The 19,594-nt window shown below is 45.3% G+C and overlaps 1 protein-coding gene across 1 annotated transcript in view; it reads right to left on the bottom strand.

Annotated features, from left to right (window-relative positions):
- Positions 1 to 19,594, bottom strand: part of FER1L6 (fer-1 like family member 6) — a 155,406-nt gene that overhangs the window by 22,600 nt on the left and 113,212 nt on the right. The window contains exons 27-35 of the mRNA XM_045453740.1: positions 18,920 to 19,042; positions 17,663 to 17,702; positions 16,381 to 16,493; positions 14,969 to 15,100; positions 13,941 to 14,066; positions 9,652 to 9,779; positions 5,191 to 5,361; positions 2,628 to 2,788; positions 466 to 608 (exon numbers count right to left, since the gene is read on the bottom strand). Coding sequence (XP_045309696.1) covers positions 466 to 608; positions 2,628 to 2,788; positions 5,191 to 5,361; positions 9,652 to 9,779; positions 13,941 to 14,066; positions 14,969 to 15,100; positions 16,381 to 16,493; positions 17,663 to 17,702; positions 18,920 to 19,042 — 1,137 coding nt within the window. The remainder of the gene's footprint in view (positions 1 to 465; positions 609 to 2,627; positions 2,789 to 5,190; positions 5,362 to 9,651; positions 9,780 to 13,940; positions 14,067 to 14,968; positions 15,101 to 16,380; positions 16,494 to 17,662; positions 17,703 to 18,919; positions 19,043 to 19,594) is intronic.

Here is a 19,594-nt window from a genome sequence, read left to right on the forward strand (position 1 = left end):
TATTGCTTCTCTGGGAAAACTAGTGAACTGTGAAGTTACTGATAGATTCTGGACAAGGTCTTTTGGCTTCTCAAATATCAGCATTCTTTCCAGAGTTTGATAACTCAAATCCATTAAAAAAGCAAAAAGCACTAAATCCAACTCTGGCTTTAGGGCAGAACTTCTCACCCTCAACATTATTGACATTTTGGGCTGAATGATTCTTTGTTGCAGAAGGCCGTCCGTGCAGCATGGGATGTCTAGTTGCATCTCTGACCTCTACCCACTAGATGCCAATAGTACCCCCACCCACATGAGACAACCAAAAATATTTCCAGACATTGCTAAATGTTTAGGGCAGGGAGGCAAAATTGTCCCTGGTTGAGAACCATTATTCTAGGGCACATAAGATTAACTTTTAGGGATGAAGCCCTATTCCTTGGGGGTGAACACTCCAGTTGGGGCCAGAACTGCCTTGGCCACTACCTGCTCCATTCCTGGCTTATCCTTGTGGTACAGCGGCCGAGTTTCTATGTGCTCAGGAACCAGCCTACACCCAACCTCTGGTATATCCTCCCAAGAATGTAAAACCCTGAGGGCCAGGTGCTCGTAAGACTCCACCGTCTCATCTGCATGGAAGAAAAAGAAATAAAGACAGTTGTCAGCTATAAGTGCTTGTAATGGAACAGTGATGGGCTGTCGGGTGCACTTTTAAACTCTTCCTTAAAGGTTAAATAAATATATTGAGGCACAGGGAGAGAGCAAAAGAGCAAAAGAGAACAAGGACAAAAAGAGAATGGAAAGAGGTGGGGTGGAGTGAAGGGAAGGGAAGGGAAAGAGACAGGAGGTTTAGAGAATGGGAAGTGAGATGGGTTGAGAAGAAGACCAGAGAGCAGTCAAGGTCTCAGAGTCCAGGGCTCCATTTGCCCCTTGAATCAGATTTCTCTAGAGTCTATGAACTACAAGCTTGGCTTCAAGACACTGGAAAGGGTATATTTCCTGGAGATTTAAGATTGTTTGCTAATGCCATAGTGTGAGAGGGCCTGGTGAATCAGGGTGACCCTGAACAAGGTGGTGAAATCACACAATATGTGTTCATGGAGGTCTTGTCTTTCCTCATTGTTGCTCCTTTCTAGCAACACAACTGCTCACAGGAAAGGTTCTCTGACCTGTCATCTTATCAAAGAAGGCAATACGTAATAAAAACTACTGGTAGAAAAAGTACTTGCAAAAATAACACAAAAATTGTTGGAAAAAAATCAAATTGTTTTGATAAAGTTCAGAATGGCCTAACTTGACATCTGGAAGTTGAGCTTGGTTTTAGAAAAAGGCCACACACACAGGCAGATCTCATAACAGCAATAATTACAATCAGCAAAAGTTGATGGGAATGAACACATAATCAATGAACTAAATCTTTTGTCATAAAGTTTAATCAGCCGAGTACAGATTTGATGAACATCCTTTCAGATTTCTGGTGGGCAAAAACATGGTTTCATCGTGAAATGTAGAATATGGACCAAGGAACGAAATTGGCTTTAATAGAGTATATTGTGAAAAAATATTTTTCTCAACAAAAATTCATTAATATGTTATTAACACACTATTCAAATGTCAAGTACTCTGCCTGCAAAAACCTTCAAGAGGTTTCTGAAGTCAAATAACAAGGTGAAAAGAAATGTTGGCATCAAAGTGGTGGGATCAACATAACAGTGTGAAAAGATCCGGAAATATGTCCTTAATTGGGTTCTCTGCATCGGACGCTCTGAACCTAGGTTTTGCAGGTATGTAGCCTGGCCCCTATGGATTTGCATCAAATGGACTGGAACGGCATTATAAGAATTGTTCTGCGTCGTTAAAGTAAAGGTGGCTTTTCTTTTCTCGTCCAAAAAAAAATTTTTTTAACGTTTATTTATTTTTGAGACAGAGAGAGACAGAGCATGAACGGGGGAGGAGCAGAGAGAGAGGGAGACACAGAATCGGAAGCAGGCTCCAGGCTCTGGGCCATCAGCCCAGAGCCCGACGCGGGGCTCGAACGCACGGACCGTGAGATCGTGACCTGAGCTGAAGTCGGACGCTTAACCGACTGAGCCACCCAGGCGCCCCTCTCGTCCAAAATTTAAGAAAGCCTCCCTGGGATCTTCCTGGTATGTCCCACTATGTTATACGGAAAATCTGCTTCTTGGTAGCGAAATAAGAGAGTTGCTGGTATAATATGTGTGAGGGTAATTTGGATCGTGTCCAGTGATTTACCTTATATAATATTTATTTTGAGGTTACTGCCTAACCTTCCAACGCAACACTCCTATTTAGGTGATACGTGCTATAAAAATATCAGAAGTGTGCAAAAATAGGTATGAGGAAGTTCATGGTAGCATTGTCCAAAAAAAAAAAAAAATGGACACAATGTAAATAAAGGACACGGCCTTAAAAGGGAATATTATAAATAATAGTTTGAGGAACAAAGGAGAATTGTCATAACACCAGCATGCAGCATGCTTATTTCTGAATTTGAGGGTTAGGAGTGATTTTCTACCACGAGCATGAATTACTTTACAATAGATGCCTGCAGTCCCCAGCCAGAAATACCACCAGAGCAGACTTTTTAAAAGAAAAGCAACATCAGCAGGCTACACTGTGGGAGTTACCAGTGTCCTCCTCCGTGAAGACTGTTTTTCCAGAAAAGACCTGGTTTCCTATCTGTATTTTCCCAGGGCGAAAGTAGGGTCCATCCAGTTTATTGTCTTTGCAGAGCTTCGTGAGGATCTCGGTGGGTTTGGAGGTGTCTCTCCAGGCATTGTATCCTTCTCTGAAAAGAGGAGGAAGGATGGATAGGGTGAGGCCTGCCTTCCCCTGGGAGGATACCCTCAAGGTATCCAGTAAAAGGACCACTGAAGTGGGATCCGTGGTTTCCTTCCGATTTCTTGCCGCTCCATACACTTGGGGCTAATGGTGGTCTCTTTGGTGGTCAATACCTCAGCATCTGCATGCTCGTATGAAAAGCAGGACTTCTGAGTAGCTTGACATAAAAGTCCACTAAGGTAGTTCTTGGTTTTGTTTTTGTTTTAGCAATGTACCTTAAAAAAGTTGAGGGGAAATTCACATAACATAAAATTGAGCAACTCAGTGGCATCAGTACATTCATAATGTTGTGCAACCACTGTCCAGTTTCAAAAACGTTTCATCATCCCAAAAGAACACCTGTACCCACTAAGTGGTTGTTCCTTAATCCCTGCCTCTCCTCAGCCATTGGCAGCCAGCCATCTGCTCTCTGTCCCTATGGGTTTCTTGGCATGCAGCTCTGCTTTTGTCCTGTCCCTTGCAGAAGTGCCATTTGACTACTTCTTCTAAGAGGAAAGCCTAGCTCATCCCTTCAATTTCTTTGCTCCTTTCTCCCCCTCTTCCCCCACCAAAATCCTAGTGGAGGCTCATGTCACAGGTAGCGAGTCTAGATGTGCTGTTTCTCTAATCAGGGATTTTCCTGGTGGTTAGTTTCTCAATCTTCCCAACCCCTTCTTCCCTTAAACACCAGCTGTTTGGTTAAAAAATATTAACTCGCAATGAAATGCTCCCTATGAGCCACAACCAAGACGAGCTTGACTTCTCTGCTCGTTGGGACACAGGATCCATCAGAATGAAACTTAAGTATTTAAATCAATCAAAACATAACTATAAAGCGGTTTTCCTACATTGTGCCAGAGGCATGAGGATCCTGAAAACTTCATCCAAGCCATGCCCAGAGCCATACATACACAGGCCTCCCCAGAAACGGGTGCTCTTGTTTGTTTTTGTTTGGGGGTGCTCTTGGGGGGGGCTCTCATCTATTTGTGTTAAGTTTATTTCTTCTGAGAAAGAGAGCACAGGCATGAGTGGGGAAGGGGCAGAGAGAGGGAGAGAAAGAATCCTAAGCAGGCTCCATGCTGCCAGCAGGGAGCCCCATGTGGAGCTCCAACCCACAAATCGTGAGCTCATGACCTGAGCCGAAATCAAGAGTCAGATGCTCAACTGACTGAGCCACCCAGGTGCCCCTATTTTTAAAAATGTACCGAACGAAGGTTGTAACTCCCTTGACTAAACTACCCTGCTCTCTGTTAGTTCTGCCATCAGGAAATTCTTCTGAACAGAAGAGACACCACACTGGCCTGTGGCTTCCTCCCCTAACTTCAGAGTGAGAAGAGCCAACCATTCTCTGAATGGCACCTTCTCAGGTACTTTGGATGTGTAAACACCCCGGGGCGGGGGCGGAGGGGGGGTGTTATACATTCACCAAAGTCCCCAAAACCGACCTGGATTTCTAGGCTATCGAAATAATGATTTCAAAAAATACTTAATGACACTAAATTAGGGTCACTAATGCTCACAAGAGTAGGTGACAACAAGCAGCTTACAAAATGACATGGATAGATGGTATGAGGCCAACTTTGGGGGAAAATGGCATAGGAAAAATCCTGAAAGGAAATACTGCAGACTTTTTTTTATATAAGTTATGTCTGGGTGGAATAGTTTGAGCGTAACTTTGTACTTTTCTGTATTTCCTCGATTTTCTGCAATGAGTACATGTTATTTTACATTCAAGACAAATATTTCTAAAATTACACCACGGACATCTAATGAATGTTTTTATATTTTCCTGGCTGACATTCGTAAGATTTTTATTTTTTCTGGAGATATCAGATAAAACACACTTAAGGAAATATAGAGCTGATAGTCTATACTTTGAAATGAAGCAGAGTTCAAAATCATTGTAAAGAGTGAGAGCTGGGTCCACTCCTCCCTCTTTGTAAGGCAGGGATAGTACCTCACGGGCTTGAGAGGACTGAATGAGGTGTAGTGTCTGCCATGTCCCAAGCACTCAGGAGAGTTCATTATAATTAACTGGGATTTGGGTATTTGTATCCTGCTAATAATTCTCCTAACGTCAGTCTTCGCCAGGAAAGTCTGCCCACTGGGCCCGGCCAATTGAGTGAACGTGTATCATTCAGCTCTTGACTCTTGAAGACGCTGCCCTGGGTTCTGAATCAGCACTGCCTCCCCAGCCCCAACCCTGGAGTTCAGTGAACGATTTCCCCAACCAGCCCTGCTGACACGGAACCCCTCTGGCACATTCCAGCTGGCCTTCCCAGAGCAGGCCGGTGTGAGGCACGGCTGCTGAACACCAGCAGTGCCCCCCTCCACGCCCCCACCTCCCAGCTCCCCGCAGGAAGAACCTACATCTCGTACTGGCTCTGCAAGCCACAGATGGCTCGGTGTCTGCTGTAGAAGCGGTTCTCCAGGTCGATCCGGGTCTCGCCAATGAGGTCGTCTGTCCCGATCATGTCATGGTCGTAGATGAGGATGGAGAGCAGGGACTCCTTCGGGAACGTGGCCTGGATCTCAAATGACCTGTGGTCCAAGTAAAGGCATTAGGAGTCAACAGCGTCTGGCAACACAGGGAGCATCTGCCAGCTCTGCTTTTAGCTAGCCTGTGGTTCTCACGAACTCGCTCAACACTCAGCAACTCAACGAATACTTAGCAGGTATTTATTTGGTTTAGCGTTTCATTGAGATTCGATCAATTTCCAATTCTGTGGTCAGTTTCCAGTAGCCCATAGTCTCCCCTTCCATGGGCTGCACCCTGCAATCATCCAGGGTGACGGCAAGATGGGTGTGAGAAATCTGGAGGGTTTGCTCTTGAACAGAACTGGCTTCCAATGTTTTTTTTTCTTTTTTTTTGTTCTAAAGTAGGCTCCATGCCCAGCGGGGAACCCATTGTGGGGCTTGAACTCACAAACCTCAGATCAAGACCCGAATGGAGATCAAGAGTTAGAAGTTCAAACGACTGAGCCACCCAGGTGTCCCCTAACTTCTAATTCTGGATTTGAATCTGCAACTTCCCAGGTTTAAAACTTTGGGAAAGTTATTTCATCCCTCTCAGCCTCCTTATGTGTAAGTGGGGATCAATATGTCTTCTTTGCAATATAGCACGGTCGTTACATGTGATATCGTTCACACAAACCACACATTTAGCGTCTAGGTATTCAACTGGTCCCCAATCATTGCCATTCCCTTTCCCCTTCATTGTTCCTTTGTCAGGGAACGTCAGCTGAGTTTGTTTTAAATGAAAACCCCTCAGAAGATGGAAAATCCCAAAAACAGAATTGCAGGACTACAAAGCCATCTCTGGAAAATTCTGAGCCCCTCGACAACAGAGACCTGCCTCCTTCAGCTGCACTGCTGAAGCCCTTGCTTTTCCTGCAAAGAGCACACAATTGAATGTTCCTCTGAACTGGAAGGGATCTCAGGGATCAGCATATCCAACCTCTTCACTTTACAGATAAGGAAATTGAAACCCAGAGAACATAAGTGACTTGCCTGCACCTGACCATTAATCAGGTCAAACTAGGATCAGTGCCAGCTCCCTGACCCCCTAGCTCTGAGCTCATTCCCTGATGCCACACCAATGCAAGGTGCTGAAAGGAAAAACAGTGCTGTGGGGTTTCCTGGGACAATGTGTTATCCATGCTGCTGAGCATTAGAGGAGATAATTAAGAAATACGTTTTGAGTGGATTTGGTGAAGTATCTTCTCGAAAGCACAGTCAAGGACGCACCAGTGTTCTCCAGCTGTTTCTAACTCTGGCTGCCCTGGGACAGGTGGGGTGGGCTGGTCTGTGAGCGAGGGGCCAAGAGGAGAAGGGGAGGAAGGGAGAACGGAAGGCCCCGTTACTTCCTTCCACGTCCGCAGGCCTGTCTGGGCTGCTGCCTTGCGGTCAGACCCGCTTAGCCCTGGCTCTCACCCTCCACTGTGGCAGCCACTGCAATCCTAGCACAGCCCTGAGCCAATTAACCCTCTCCCGAGAGAAAGAAGCAAAAACACCACGGCTCCACTGACTGTAACAGACTCGGCAGGTCTAGAGATAGGGCTGTGCGGGGAAGAAACCCACGTGTCTTCCACTGGAAGGCACAGCACTGCCTGGGGCTCCAAGATGTCGATTCCCAACTATACTTGATATTCTGGACGTGTCTCACAAGGAAGTCTCCAGCCACTACCTCTGGGGCTGGCTGTCACACAGCTGCTACCAGCAAGGAAGACTTGTTAAGTGCTTAACTACCCTGGCAACCATGACAGAAGACCCAGTTGCTTTGGTCCGTCTTCCCAAGTGGAGTGTTCATAGATTAACCTCTCCTGACTTTTCACTGGAGTGTCATTAAAAGAGCTACCCAAAATAGCTCACCATGGTTGGACTTCCAGTCACTGGGGGAAAAGCTAGGCTTATATCAACTTGTGTGTCAATGAGATACTACCTCTAAATATAACGGCGGTTGAGAAATGAGGAGGTCTTGGGACACCTGGCTGGCTCAGTCAGAGGAGCATGCGACTCTTGATCTCAGGGTTGTGAGTTTGAGACCCATGTTGGGTATAGAAATGACTTAAAAAAAAAGAAAGAGAGAGGGAAAGCATCATGAAATGGGTAAAAATGGGGCCTTATTGAAACATTTCAGTACCTCTAAGCTTCAGAGGAAAGATGTCCCATTCATCCATTCTTTTATGTATTCATTTGTTCATTTGACGTTTATTATGCACTCACTGTGTGCCAGGCACTGTGAGTTAAGAAAATGAGGAAATGCCAAAGTCTGTGGACATGCACCACCTCAGGATGATGCAGAGTGGCAGGGCCCATTAAATCTGGCTGGAAACTGAAAGTTCGTCCATCCATCTGTTCATTCATTCATGCATTCTTTCTACAAATACTTGCTGAGCATTTATCTGCTCTGTTGTAGGTCCTAGGGATGCAGCATTGAACAGACTAGACCAAGTCCCTGCTCACATGGAGCTTACCCTCTTGTGGGGAGATGAGCGACAGCCAAAAAACACAGAAGCATATCAAGGTATGTCAGAGACTATGAAGGAAAGGAAAGCAGGCAAGGTGCCGGGGGCATCACGGGGTAGAGCCTGTGACATCCTCATTCAGTGAGGTCGCAAAGACGGATTCCCCAGACCCCAGGTCAGGCACAGGGGCCCTCTACTTTGCCTGCTGGAACACGCAGGACTGAGCCAGCAAATTCTGTCCCTGAGTAACAATGAGAAACGTGTCCAACAAAACATCTATGCATGGAGGGCTTCCAGAAGAGGTACCACCGTGCCAGAGGCTGGAGGGAATATTCCATCATACTCTTCTTTTGTTTACCACAGCCATAAATGAGGGTCATGAAACCAGTCTAATTCATGGCACTGAGGTAGCTAATAAAAAGTGACTACAGGGGCGCCTGGGTGGCGCAGTCGGTTAAGCGTCCGACTTCAGCCAGGTCACGATCTCGCCGTCTGTGAGTTCGAGCCCCGCGTCGGGCTCTGGGCTGATGGCTCAGAGCCTGGAGCCTGTTTCCGATTCTGTGTCTCCCTCTCTCTCTGCCCCTCCCCCGTTCATGCTCTGTCTCTCTCTGTCCCAAAAATAAATAAACGTTGAAAAAAAAAAAGTGACTACAAAGGACCTGGGAAATGAAGTGCTAGTTACAGAAAAGGAAGGCAATAATAAAGGTCATCTCTGCATCAGGGAAGCAAGGGCAAGTTTCCCTGGCACCACTGTTTTACTCATTCTCATTAATGGGAACAGGCAAGATCATTTATTGCTTCATTTCCTCCAGAGCAATAAAGTGTTAAAAGGTTGGTTCTGATCAAATGTCAGAGGGCCCACTGTGATCACCAAAGTGTAAATGAACCTAAATGAGGCTGATGGAGAGTTCATCTCACGCTCCTTGTTATGCAAGAAAAAGAGAAATTGAATAAAGTTAGGACGAATCCATTGCTAAAATGATTATCACGGGGGAGAGGAAGGAAGCAAATGTGTTCTGAGTATCAACTATGTGCTAGTGGGGACAACGTGCTGTATGTTTAATCATTTAAAGGTCACTGGGAGTCAAGTGTCATTATTAGTGTTTGATCGAAAAACTGGGATCAGAGAGGTAAAGTCTCCTGCATAAAGTTACACAGCCTATACGTGGCAGAACGTAACCCACATCTACCTGACTCCATAGGTAGCAGGTCCACAAATCCAAGGAGAGAACACAAACATGTGCTGCCTCCTGTTAGAAGACAAACAGGGGCAGTAGGGTTGTGTGAACCGGAGAACACCTCATCCACCTGAACGTGCACAAATGCAACGCCTGTTGTAACACTTCGCAGGAAAGCAAAACACAAGCAGAGGACACAGTTCAATTGGTTTACTTCAGGGGTCACCTCAAACGAGCTGCAAAATTATAGGATGGAAAATCCCTTTGATAGGAGACAAAAGACCAAAGGTGTGGCCCCTTCTCCCCTACTCATGAGCTGTGTGAACTTGAGTAAGTTTCTAAACCTTTCTGGGCTGCACTTGCCTTTTGTAAAAAAGGAAATCTCTCTGTCCAAAGGAAGGAGGCTGAATCTGATGACCATTCAAGGTGCCTCTTAAATTTGAGATCTAGGAAAACCATTCTTGGAAAACTATGGGCATAACCAAATTCCTAAAGGGACCAAGGAAAGAATCTGGCCCTTCTCCACTAAGGTTAGGTTTGATTGGCTGTTACCAAAGGCAGAGGTCAGCTCTTAACCTCTTGCCACATTCACTCAGACACACAACATACACACCAGTCCCCCCACAGAAACACAGCAGGAGCAAATGCACACAGGAAGGCACATCACAACCCAGATAGCCACTGACCTTCCAAATACTGGGTTCAGTTGTTTGGGGATGTATTTGTCCCGGTCTTTGATTTCTGTTTGGCCAAGCTTGATCACAATGTAGGGATCTGCTTTGCCGTCCGGATCAGCTGGGCTGAGATTAAATGCCTGGAGAGGAGAAAGAGAACCCTTGTGGCCCAGTGGTTCTCAACATTGCCTGCACACTCAGATCACCTGGGAGTTTTAAAAAATATGGATGCCCGCGTTCCATCCGCAGATTCTAATTTAATCGGCCTTGAGCTTTGGGACTTTTAGAAACTCTCTAGATGATTCTAGTGTGCAGCCAAGGTTAAGAACCACCGCTTTAGCCTCTCCATTCTGCTGCTGAAAGAAAACTTATCAGCTTTTCTCAAGTCGAACTTTCCCTAGAGTCATCTCCCCAGTGGAAAGTAGCACTTGACAGAGTAACGAGCACCATGCTGGACAGGAGCCAGAAGGCATGACTTTGAGATCTGATCCCATGTCTTACGTGATCTTGGGCATCTATCCGTAAAATCATGGGGAAGGGGGCACCTAAAGGCTCACCCCACAACTGATGGGCTCTGAATCCATGACTCCATCAGGCCTGCGTTTAGCACTGGCCAGGTGAGTAATGGTCTGTTTCTCAGAGTGAGGTCTGCTTCCAGACAAGCTGGGCCTTAACTCACCACAGGGAAATGCTTTGTAAGGGAAGACCCGGCGAGGGGGCTGGAGAGGAGTGATAAAATGGAGAAATTCTGCAGAGATGAGAGCTGAGTGAGAAACGATCCTATTTTTAGGACTCTGGCCTACAGATGGAATGTATAAGCACACAAAGCTCTATTTTCCAGGATGTTCGTTTGGGCACTGTTTAAGAGCCACATTTGTAAACAACCTGTGTGTCAATTACTTAGGGAGAAACTCAATCCAAAACACCCCTTTCCTCATTTGCTCTCGTCACATCACTGAATTTTAATTCTTTACGTAGCAGTTATCTCCGACATTCATCTCATTTATCCGTTCCTCTGTTGATTTTTTATGCTGTCTTCATCCCCACACCACCCCTGGCTGGTATGTAATCTCCATCAGAGCAAGAGCACGGTCTATCGCATTCATTATATTATCTCCAGGACCTAGAACAGGGTCTTAGGATTTGTTGAAAGGATGAATAAATGGATACTACATTAATTCAAGAAAACACTACGTGGCTACTACAAAAAAGAGGAACACCTGTATGTACTGATCTGGAAAACATCCAGGTGATACTTAAAAAAAGAGAGAGAGATTAGTATGTAATGCATGAAGCAAGACTCTGTTAAGTAAATACTTGGATGTAGCTATAGACTAGTATAAATACAGTTGATTCTTAAAAACATGGGTTTAAACTGTGCAGGTCCACTTACACATAGGTTTTTTTTTTTTCAATAAATACAGCATAATACTGTAAATGTATTTTCTATTCCTTATGATTTTTTTAAATGTTTATTTATTTATTTTGAGAGAGAGAGAGAGACAGCACAAGTGGGGGAGAGCAGAGAGAGGGGCAGTGAGAGAATCCTAAGCAGGCTCCACACTGTCAGCACAGAGCCCAACACGGGGCTCAAACTCATGAACCGTAAGACCATGACCTGAGCTGAAATCAAGAGTGAGACACTTAACCTACTTTACTGTAAGAATACAGTATATAATACAAATGATATACACAATACATGTTAATTGACTGTCTATGTAATCAGGAAGGCTTCCGGTCAACAGTGGGCTATTAGGAGGTAAGTTTGGGGGGGGTCAAAAGTTATACATAGGTTTTCCACTAAGAGGGGTTGACACCCCTCACCACTATGTTGTTCAAGGGTCAACTATAGATCTGGATGTGTTTACATATTCATAAGAAAAGTAAGTTATTTCTGGGCATAGAATTGCAGAGGTGAGGAGATTTGATTTCTTTTTCGATGTAACTTTTAAGTCGTATTATTTTTTACATTTTTGGATGTTTTATTAAACGAAATTAACTTATTATTTAGTTCGTTGATTAAATCTTAGCGTGAGAGAGCAAATCACACAATCACTGTTACTAGCACTGCCAGTGAAACTCACTGACTGTCCCTAATTGCAGGGAATCTATCTTCTCTGCAACCAGGGCCACCACCGACTTACTCTCCACTTGTCCAAGCCCTGCCCATCCTCCAGTTCCAGCCCACACCCTCCCACCCCCATGCTGCTTCCTGAGCAGGAGCCTCATCCGTACTCCTGGCCTTTGTCTATAGGATACCAGACACATGAAATGCGTGGTGTGGATATTTGCCAAATGAGCAAATAAATAATAATCCTCTCCAATCTCTGTGGTCCAAGATATTTCTCCCTCTCCTTCCTACTGTTCCTACCCTCTATTTCTGGATTCCCCAAAATACGTTCCAGAGAACCATAGTTCTGTGGGATTTTCTGCAGAGGGGGGAATAAAGGTGTGGGGCAAGAAGTTTAGGAAATGCTGCTAAATATTCAATAGTTAAATAGGCTTCTTTCCTTCTGGAATTCTCTCATACCTTGAATGTGCTAATGGGCTTTGTGCCTCTCAGGGGTTGGGAAAGGGAAAAATTATTATGTGCACTATTTCTCAAAGTTATTTGAACACAGGGTCTGTTTCCTGAGGAATGCATATTAATGATCTCTCCCATGCCATGAGTGACCTCCTGAACAAAATGTTGAAAAGGTAGTCTAAACTATCCTATGGGTGGGTGTTTAATATAGATGACCCAGAACTGCCAATGATTCTTTATAAGTACTTCTAATCTTTCCCACTAGATTGTCACTTCCTTGAGGGCGGAGACCTTGTTTTGTTTTGTTTTGTTTTGTTTTGTTTTGTTTTGATCACCACATCCTTGATGATTAGAACATGCCAGACACATGGTGCTACAGAGGACACATGGAGACCGCATCATGGAAAGGCAACATTTTCATTTTCCCTGAGTATTAGCAAATAATTTATCTTTGTTTTATGCTTCATTTATGTTTCTAAAAAAGGGTGTAGGCAATTTAAGCAAGGACTTGGTATAAAATAAGACTACTGCAATCAAATAAGATTATGAAAATCAACTCCAAGGGCAGGAGATGAAAACAAATACATGAGCCACAAAGGCTCAGCAGAGATTTGCTTTGATTGAACATTAGATCTGGCCCCAAGCTCCCAGGCAATCAGGTCAAAAAGTTTCATAATCAAAGTGTAGTGCTCTCCACCAAGAAACAGACTCTTAACTGTAGAGACGAAACTGCTGGTTGCCAGAGGGGAGGCGGGTGGGGGGACGGGGGAAACAGGGGATGGGGATTAAGGAGGGCACTTGTCCTGATGAGCACCGCGTGATGTATGGAAGTGTTGAATCACCGAATTGTACACCTGAAACAGTATTACACTGTATGTTAACTAACTGGACTTTAAACAAAAACTTACAAAAAGAAAAAAAGTGTAGTGCTCTCATTATCAGAAAGCAAGAAGCCTAGAGCAGAGGCAATATTTTTCTTGGAAGTACACTTGAAATGAAATTTCTCACTGCAACAGCGGAGAGGCATCGCCACGGGGGAGGACTTCGCAGTGACGGCTGCCCTGGTCAGCCCTGGTTCTGCTCTCTTGCCTGTGAGCTTCCTGTTCCAGCCTTAATTTGGTTTTCTCTCCAGCTATCAGGCAACCACAGAGAGCAAATGAAGCCACCCAGAGCTGTCTTACCTGCCCGGGAAGTATCTTCCCTAAGTGAAAAGCCAGCAAATGTGCATGTTACCAACCAAACTTCATACCCCTGTTATGGTTTGCAGTGTGTGTTCTCAAAATGCTGTGTTGAAGCCCTAACCCTTAATGTGACTGTATTTGGAGATAGGGCCTTTAGGGAGCTAATTAAGGATCTATGAGGTCATAAGGGTGGTGCCCAAATCCAACAGGACTAGTGCCCTTATAAGAAGAGGAAGAGATACCAGGTCTCCCCTTCCCTGTCTGTCTCTCTCTCACTCTCTTGCTCACTCACTCACCCTTGCTGTGTGTGCACGTGTGTGTGTGCGTGTGTGTGTGTGTGTGTGTGTGTGTGTGTGTGTGTACACATGCACAGAAGAAAGGCCATGTGAGGACACAGTAAGGAGGTGGCCATTTATGAGCCAGGAAGGGACACCTTATCAGAAACCAACTCTTATGGCACCTTGATCATGGACTTCCAGCCTCCAGATCCACGAGGAAATAAATGTCTGTTTTTTAAGTTACCCAGTCTGTGCTATTTTGTTATGGCAGCTGGAGCAGATTAAGACAGTCCCTCAGAGTAAACAAGGGTGGCTTACCGCGACAATGTACACCCTGATCAGGACTTTGACCGGGTGGTTGGGAGGAACCCCTTGCTGGATTCTCAGCTGCCCACAGTCCTCAATGCTGGAATCCATGGGGCTCTTGTAGATGCAGAAAGAGCCCTGGAACCACAAAGCATGACTCAGTGAAACAAGACGGTCACGTGGCCATCAAAAGCCATCGAGGGCATAGTGCTGGGAAAATGAGCATCACCTGGGACCCAGCATGACCTGGGCTGGCATTACCCTTGCCTCTGGGTGTCCTCAGGCAGCTCACGTAACCTGCTGGTATCTGAGCTTCTTCACGGGACATCAGGGAATCGGTATTGGTGCAGTGACACCCCCCTCACATTATCAGGTGAGGAACATGAACAGGAGCATCAGATAGGATGCTGAGTACCTTATACAAAGGGGCACTGAGCTGGTACTTTCTCCCACCACCTCCTTCAAGCCTGACTGCAGTATTTCCTATTTTCAGATGCTGCCACTGAGGCTCAGGGAGGTCAAGTACAAGATCATGAAGCTAGCTAGGATTATGAGATTGAGAAGTGGTGAACTGCGGTACCTACACTATTTCCAACGTGCTGCCCTGTGTCACATGGCCCAGCACACCGCAGTTCAGAGTAAGTGCCGACCCCTGCTTTGTGGTACTGCCACCAGGAGTCTGCCAGAATGAAGGGCTAGTGTTGTTTGATGGTTTAATTGTCCAATTGGTAGATCTGTATAGATCATATATTGGGTAGGTCAGGGGTGGAAGAAGCAAAATAAAATTCAGTGATCCTTTTAGGTAACAACTCTATCTCCTTATATCCCATCAGACTGAGTTCCAACTCACTTCCCTGGCCACAAACCAAATATCTCAAAAGACAGGGCTAAGCCTTATTGAGTTCTAGAAAGGGTCTTGTGTAAAGACTAAGGGATTTTCTTACACACTTCCCACACCACAGTCTCATTAACAGAACTGAGTCATATCTGACATTTTACAGACAGGAGACCCAAATAAAAGAGTTAACTTCGGAACTTGCCTTAAACTTCCCTATGACCCGGTCCCCATCGAGGCCATGGTCATCCTCTGTAGATTTGCCTCGGAAGAGTTCAAAGGTTTTCACCCAGTCTTCAAAATGGTTGAATTCACTCTCAAGGTCACCATCATAGATCTTTATGGAGAAGGGAGAAGAGTGAGATCAGAGGAAGGAAGGCCCAGGACTGATTAAATGAGAAATGCCAAGATTCTCCAAAACCAGCCTTGATATACACCCACTGGAAAAATCTAGGAAGCCACTGTTAATTTATTGTTAGCAAGATAAGGAATATGATTGAGTCAGCACTCCTAGAACTAGCCAACACTCTGAAATTTATAAAACCTTTTGGATAAACTTTGAAGTTCCAACAAGTGTGGCTACACCAAAATTAAAAAAAAAATTTATATGGCTATAAATATGAGAAACTTTTTTATAGTGAATTGATGTCATTTGGTTGTTGGACATAGACTAATATTCTGAAGACATTCAAATCAGTAAATGTTCATTAAGCACCTAATTCTTTACACATAAGGTGACAGAATATTTGTTTTTGTTACCATACATACAGTCATGGATTTTTCAAGTGTGAAGTTATGTATATACACTTTAGAAATGCAAAATCAAGTTGAGTTTTAGGTTTGGTAATATAATTGAATCACATAGTCAAATCTCCCATCAAAATTACTTATCCAAATTTGTTATATGTAATTTTCATACTCCCAATTTTTTTTCTTTTTTTTTTAAAGTTTAAAGTTTACTAAAAATACTTCTGTATTTTGAGATAAAGAGGGAGAGAGTGTACATGCACATGAGCAGGGGGAAAGCAGAGAAAGAGGGAGAGAGAGAGAATCCCAAGCAGGCTCCATGCTGTCAGTGAAGAGTCCAATTCAGGGCTCGACCCCAAGAACCATGAGATCATGACCTGAGCCAAAATCAAGAGTTGGATGCTTAACTGACTGAGCCAACCAGGAGCCTCAATACTCCCAATTTTCATATCCATAAATATGCCTCTAGCTAATAGCCTCTGACTAATGTTAAGATTGGTCTGACAGAGCTGACTGTAGGGAGAGTTAAAAGTCCTGCTATTTTGATCATATTTTGAGCATGATAATGTCCATCTCTGAGAGGTGAGCCGAGGGGAACTCATCCGCTGCAAATTACCTTGCTGGATCCAAGTTAACCAATATAAGTTATGCCCCTTCTTAATATGAGGACATAGAAAACAGAAAATCAGCAAGCTCCATTGTTTGGGCTTGCATGCTTGTTAAGGTTCATTTCTCTGCATCCGTGATTGTAATGAAGACAAAGGAAGTTAGTTCAGACAAAGGCATTACTAGGGTTGACTGACGCAATAACAGAACCCGCCTCCAGAGCCTCCCACCCCATCCATGGCCAAGAGGGCTGTGTCCACACACTTGCAAGACCGCCAGGTTGGGGATTTCTTCTTTGAGTTTCTTCTTGAGCATTTTGTCTTTCTTCTTCTTTGGCCCATCTTCTATATTTACCACCACCTCGTCTGGTTTCACCCCTGTGGGTATTTAATGGAAATTGTTAGGCTTCTCAGGGCTGTTGAGAAGGAACAAAGTCAAACTCCCTCTTTCCCTTTGTTCTGGCATGTATGTCATGACTTTTGTTTCCAAAAAGAAATAGCAACATTTCGCTGCAGGATTGGGAGGAGATGTCACTCACATAGCAATGCAATGACATCAGATCCCCCCCGGGGCCAGGCAATGTGCTGGCCTGTCCTGGTATATGTAGGAATTCATTAAACTAGGCACAGAGAGGGAAGTAAGTAAGCTGCCCAGTCATCCAACTAGCTAAGAACAGACCCAAGTTGGACAGACTCCAAAGCTTTTAGTTGTATTTGCTCTTAGATCTGCTTGGGGACTTGAGATTCAACTAGTTCAGCAACCTGAGGCTCGATATGCTAAGGGTCTTGCAGCAAGTCACAAATGTAGTTAGAGAGATTACTCAGGAATCTTCCAGGAGCAGTCTCTAAGGAAAAGACCGCCTGAAGCAGATCCCTGGCTCTGCTATTTTCCAGCCATGTAAACTTGAGCAGGCTCCTCAACCTCTTTGAACCTCTGGTTCATCATCTGCAAAGTGAAGATACTATTGCTAATGTCATGAGGCTGGTCTTGGGATTAAATCTGCCAATTAGGAGTGGCCCAAGGAACTGAGTGAGCCTGGTTCTGGTTTTCCTATTTCTCTCAAGCTCACCTGAAACAGCACCGGCCACTTGCTGTCACTATTGATTTTAGGCCAAGGCCTACCCTTGTAGGTCATTTCAAACCCCGGCCTCTTTCATCCGAATTTCTACCAAGCCACATCTACCCGATCCTCGTAAACTGGGTTGGGAACCTAAAATCCAGGTCGCCTCTATGAAAGCTCACCACACCGGTGCTGGCCCGTCACGCCAGCTTCCTCCTGCTTTTGCCCTGCTGTTTCTACATCAAGACAGGAGCCAGAGGGGCGGTTCCAGCACTGAACTGAGTTCAGGAGCCCTGGGACCTGGTCCCAGTCCAGCTCAAATTAGCTACGTGACCTTTATACAGTATTGTTCTTTATACAGAGATTGTTACTCACTTGGGAAACGAGGGAGCAGAGACCTACCATGCTTCTCACTGCTTCCTTTTAGAAATTTTCTCTCCCCAGTGGGAGATTCCACGCTCACATAGCTGCAGGACAGCACCTTACCTGCATTGCCTCTTTTCTCCGTGGGATTGCTCTCCTTCTCCTTAGAGAGAAGAAGGAGGTAAGATTATGACACTGCCATGCCTCATGTGTGGATCCTGACTGCAAACAGCCCCTCTGCATTCTCAGAGACACCATCCTAAAAGACTATGCAAACTGTCCCCAAGTGAAGTCTCGCTGACAGACCTGGAACCTGACTGCAGCGAGATGGCCGGCCCTACGGAAGAGGTGCCCCCGTGTCCAAGAAAAGAGCCAGCAGGCTGCACACTTCCTTGTCTTCTGTGCCCAGCCCCTTCTCAGCTACTACCTCTCTCCCCCTATTTTTCTACCTCTCTGGAATATCACCCAGTCTGCACCATGGATCTTACCTGCTGTCATGCCAGGCCGTGGGGTTGTCCCAGGGGTCGGGGAGGTTAGCAGAGCAAGGGGAGAGGGCTGAGCCCTCCCTAGAGGTGGTCCCGTGCCCTGCAGCAGCAGGAGGGAGTTGGGAGGCAGGGACCACCATTTGGTTTGTTTATTTAACTATACATCAGTATTCATGGGAGGTCCTAGTTGAAGGCACTACGGGCTCTCCAAATGCAAGAATCAGAAGAGTTTCTATTCAATTGAATGTGATGATACATATGACTAATTTTCCTTTCCTTGTTGACTCGAGGATGAGAAGTTTTACCAAATTCGGCCACTGGGCTTTCCCTTGAATCTCTTAACCCACTTTCCAGTGGTTCTCCTGCTTTATAACTCAATCCCTTTCTTGTTCCATGTGCACGAGGCCCTGCTTTGGCAACCTGCTGATTATTCCCATTCGCTAAGGCCAGGTCCTCTGCCTCTTCTTGATAGCTTCCCATATGACGTTAGAATCCTGCTGGAGACTGGGGGGCCCTCTGATCTGGGTATCTCCGGATGCACCTGAAGCCCCCATCGCTATGCCCGTCTATCTAGAGACCCCCTTGCTTGTGGCTGGATCTTTATGAGTCTGACGTGGGGGAAGATCTCCAGATGCTATGCCAGACTGAACATCCGCCCAGCATTGACAACAGAGCCTGCATCCGAGGGTCAGCCCCGGCCAGAGGGTGAAGACTTTGCAATTCGGGATCCCTGGTCCTTCCAGGCTTTGAAGCTTTCCTCAATTAACAGAATCACACCTGAGAAGGCCCTACCTATAGCGGAATCTAAAAGGGGATAATGTGGAATTGAGAGGGGTGGAGGGTGCTGTGTTTTCTTATCAAATCCCTTGACTGTCACAGCCAGGGGAGACCCTACCTTCTGTGTTTTCTTCAGGGAGGCATAATATTTGGACCACCAGTCAATGACGTTTTCAGCAGACTCATCCGCTATGGTCCTCCTTCTCCTTTTGGTTGACCTTCGGGTAGGTTTCCTGACATTCTGGCAAGGAATGAGGGATGGATTATTAGTTAGGCCTGGTGGCTGGCTGGTTTCCTGAAGAACAGAACAGATGGAGGCATGGGCGGATTTTGTGGCTGAAGCTCTCTGTACCACTTCAGTAAATGACCCTTTCATCACCCACCCATCCATTCACTCATTTATTCGGCAAACATTTATTATTACTTAAACACAGAAATGTGAGATACTGTGCTTGGCTCTGGGGACCCAAGGGGAGTGAGAAACTATCCCCACATTTGGGGATCTTAGTAGTGTTCTATGGCAGAAAAGGCGTTAGCTGCCAAGCAGTTAATATAAATTGTCAGATTCTCAGTGTCCTCAACTAGGGGACATTCATACCTGCTTCCTTCACTGTTGTGAGGATTAAGTGACGCCATGTAGACAATTTCCCTTTAGCATGATTTCTAATTCGAATGGGTGCAAATCAGCGATACCAACAACATAAGTAAGGCAGTGTAGGAGAGACAACGATACGTAAACAGCAGAAAGGAGGCGTTTGGGGAGAAGACAGTGGTCCTACGACAGACTCATCAC

The sequence above is a fragment of the Leopardus geoffroyi genome, chromosome C3 (genome assembly GCF_018350155.1).
Source record: "Leopardus geoffroyi isolate Oge1 chromosome C3, O.geoffroyi_Oge1_pat1.0, whole genome shotgun sequence".
Classification (NCBI taxonomy): domain Eukaryota; kingdom Metazoa; phylum Chordata; class Mammalia; order Carnivora; family Felidae; genus Leopardus; species Leopardus geoffroyi.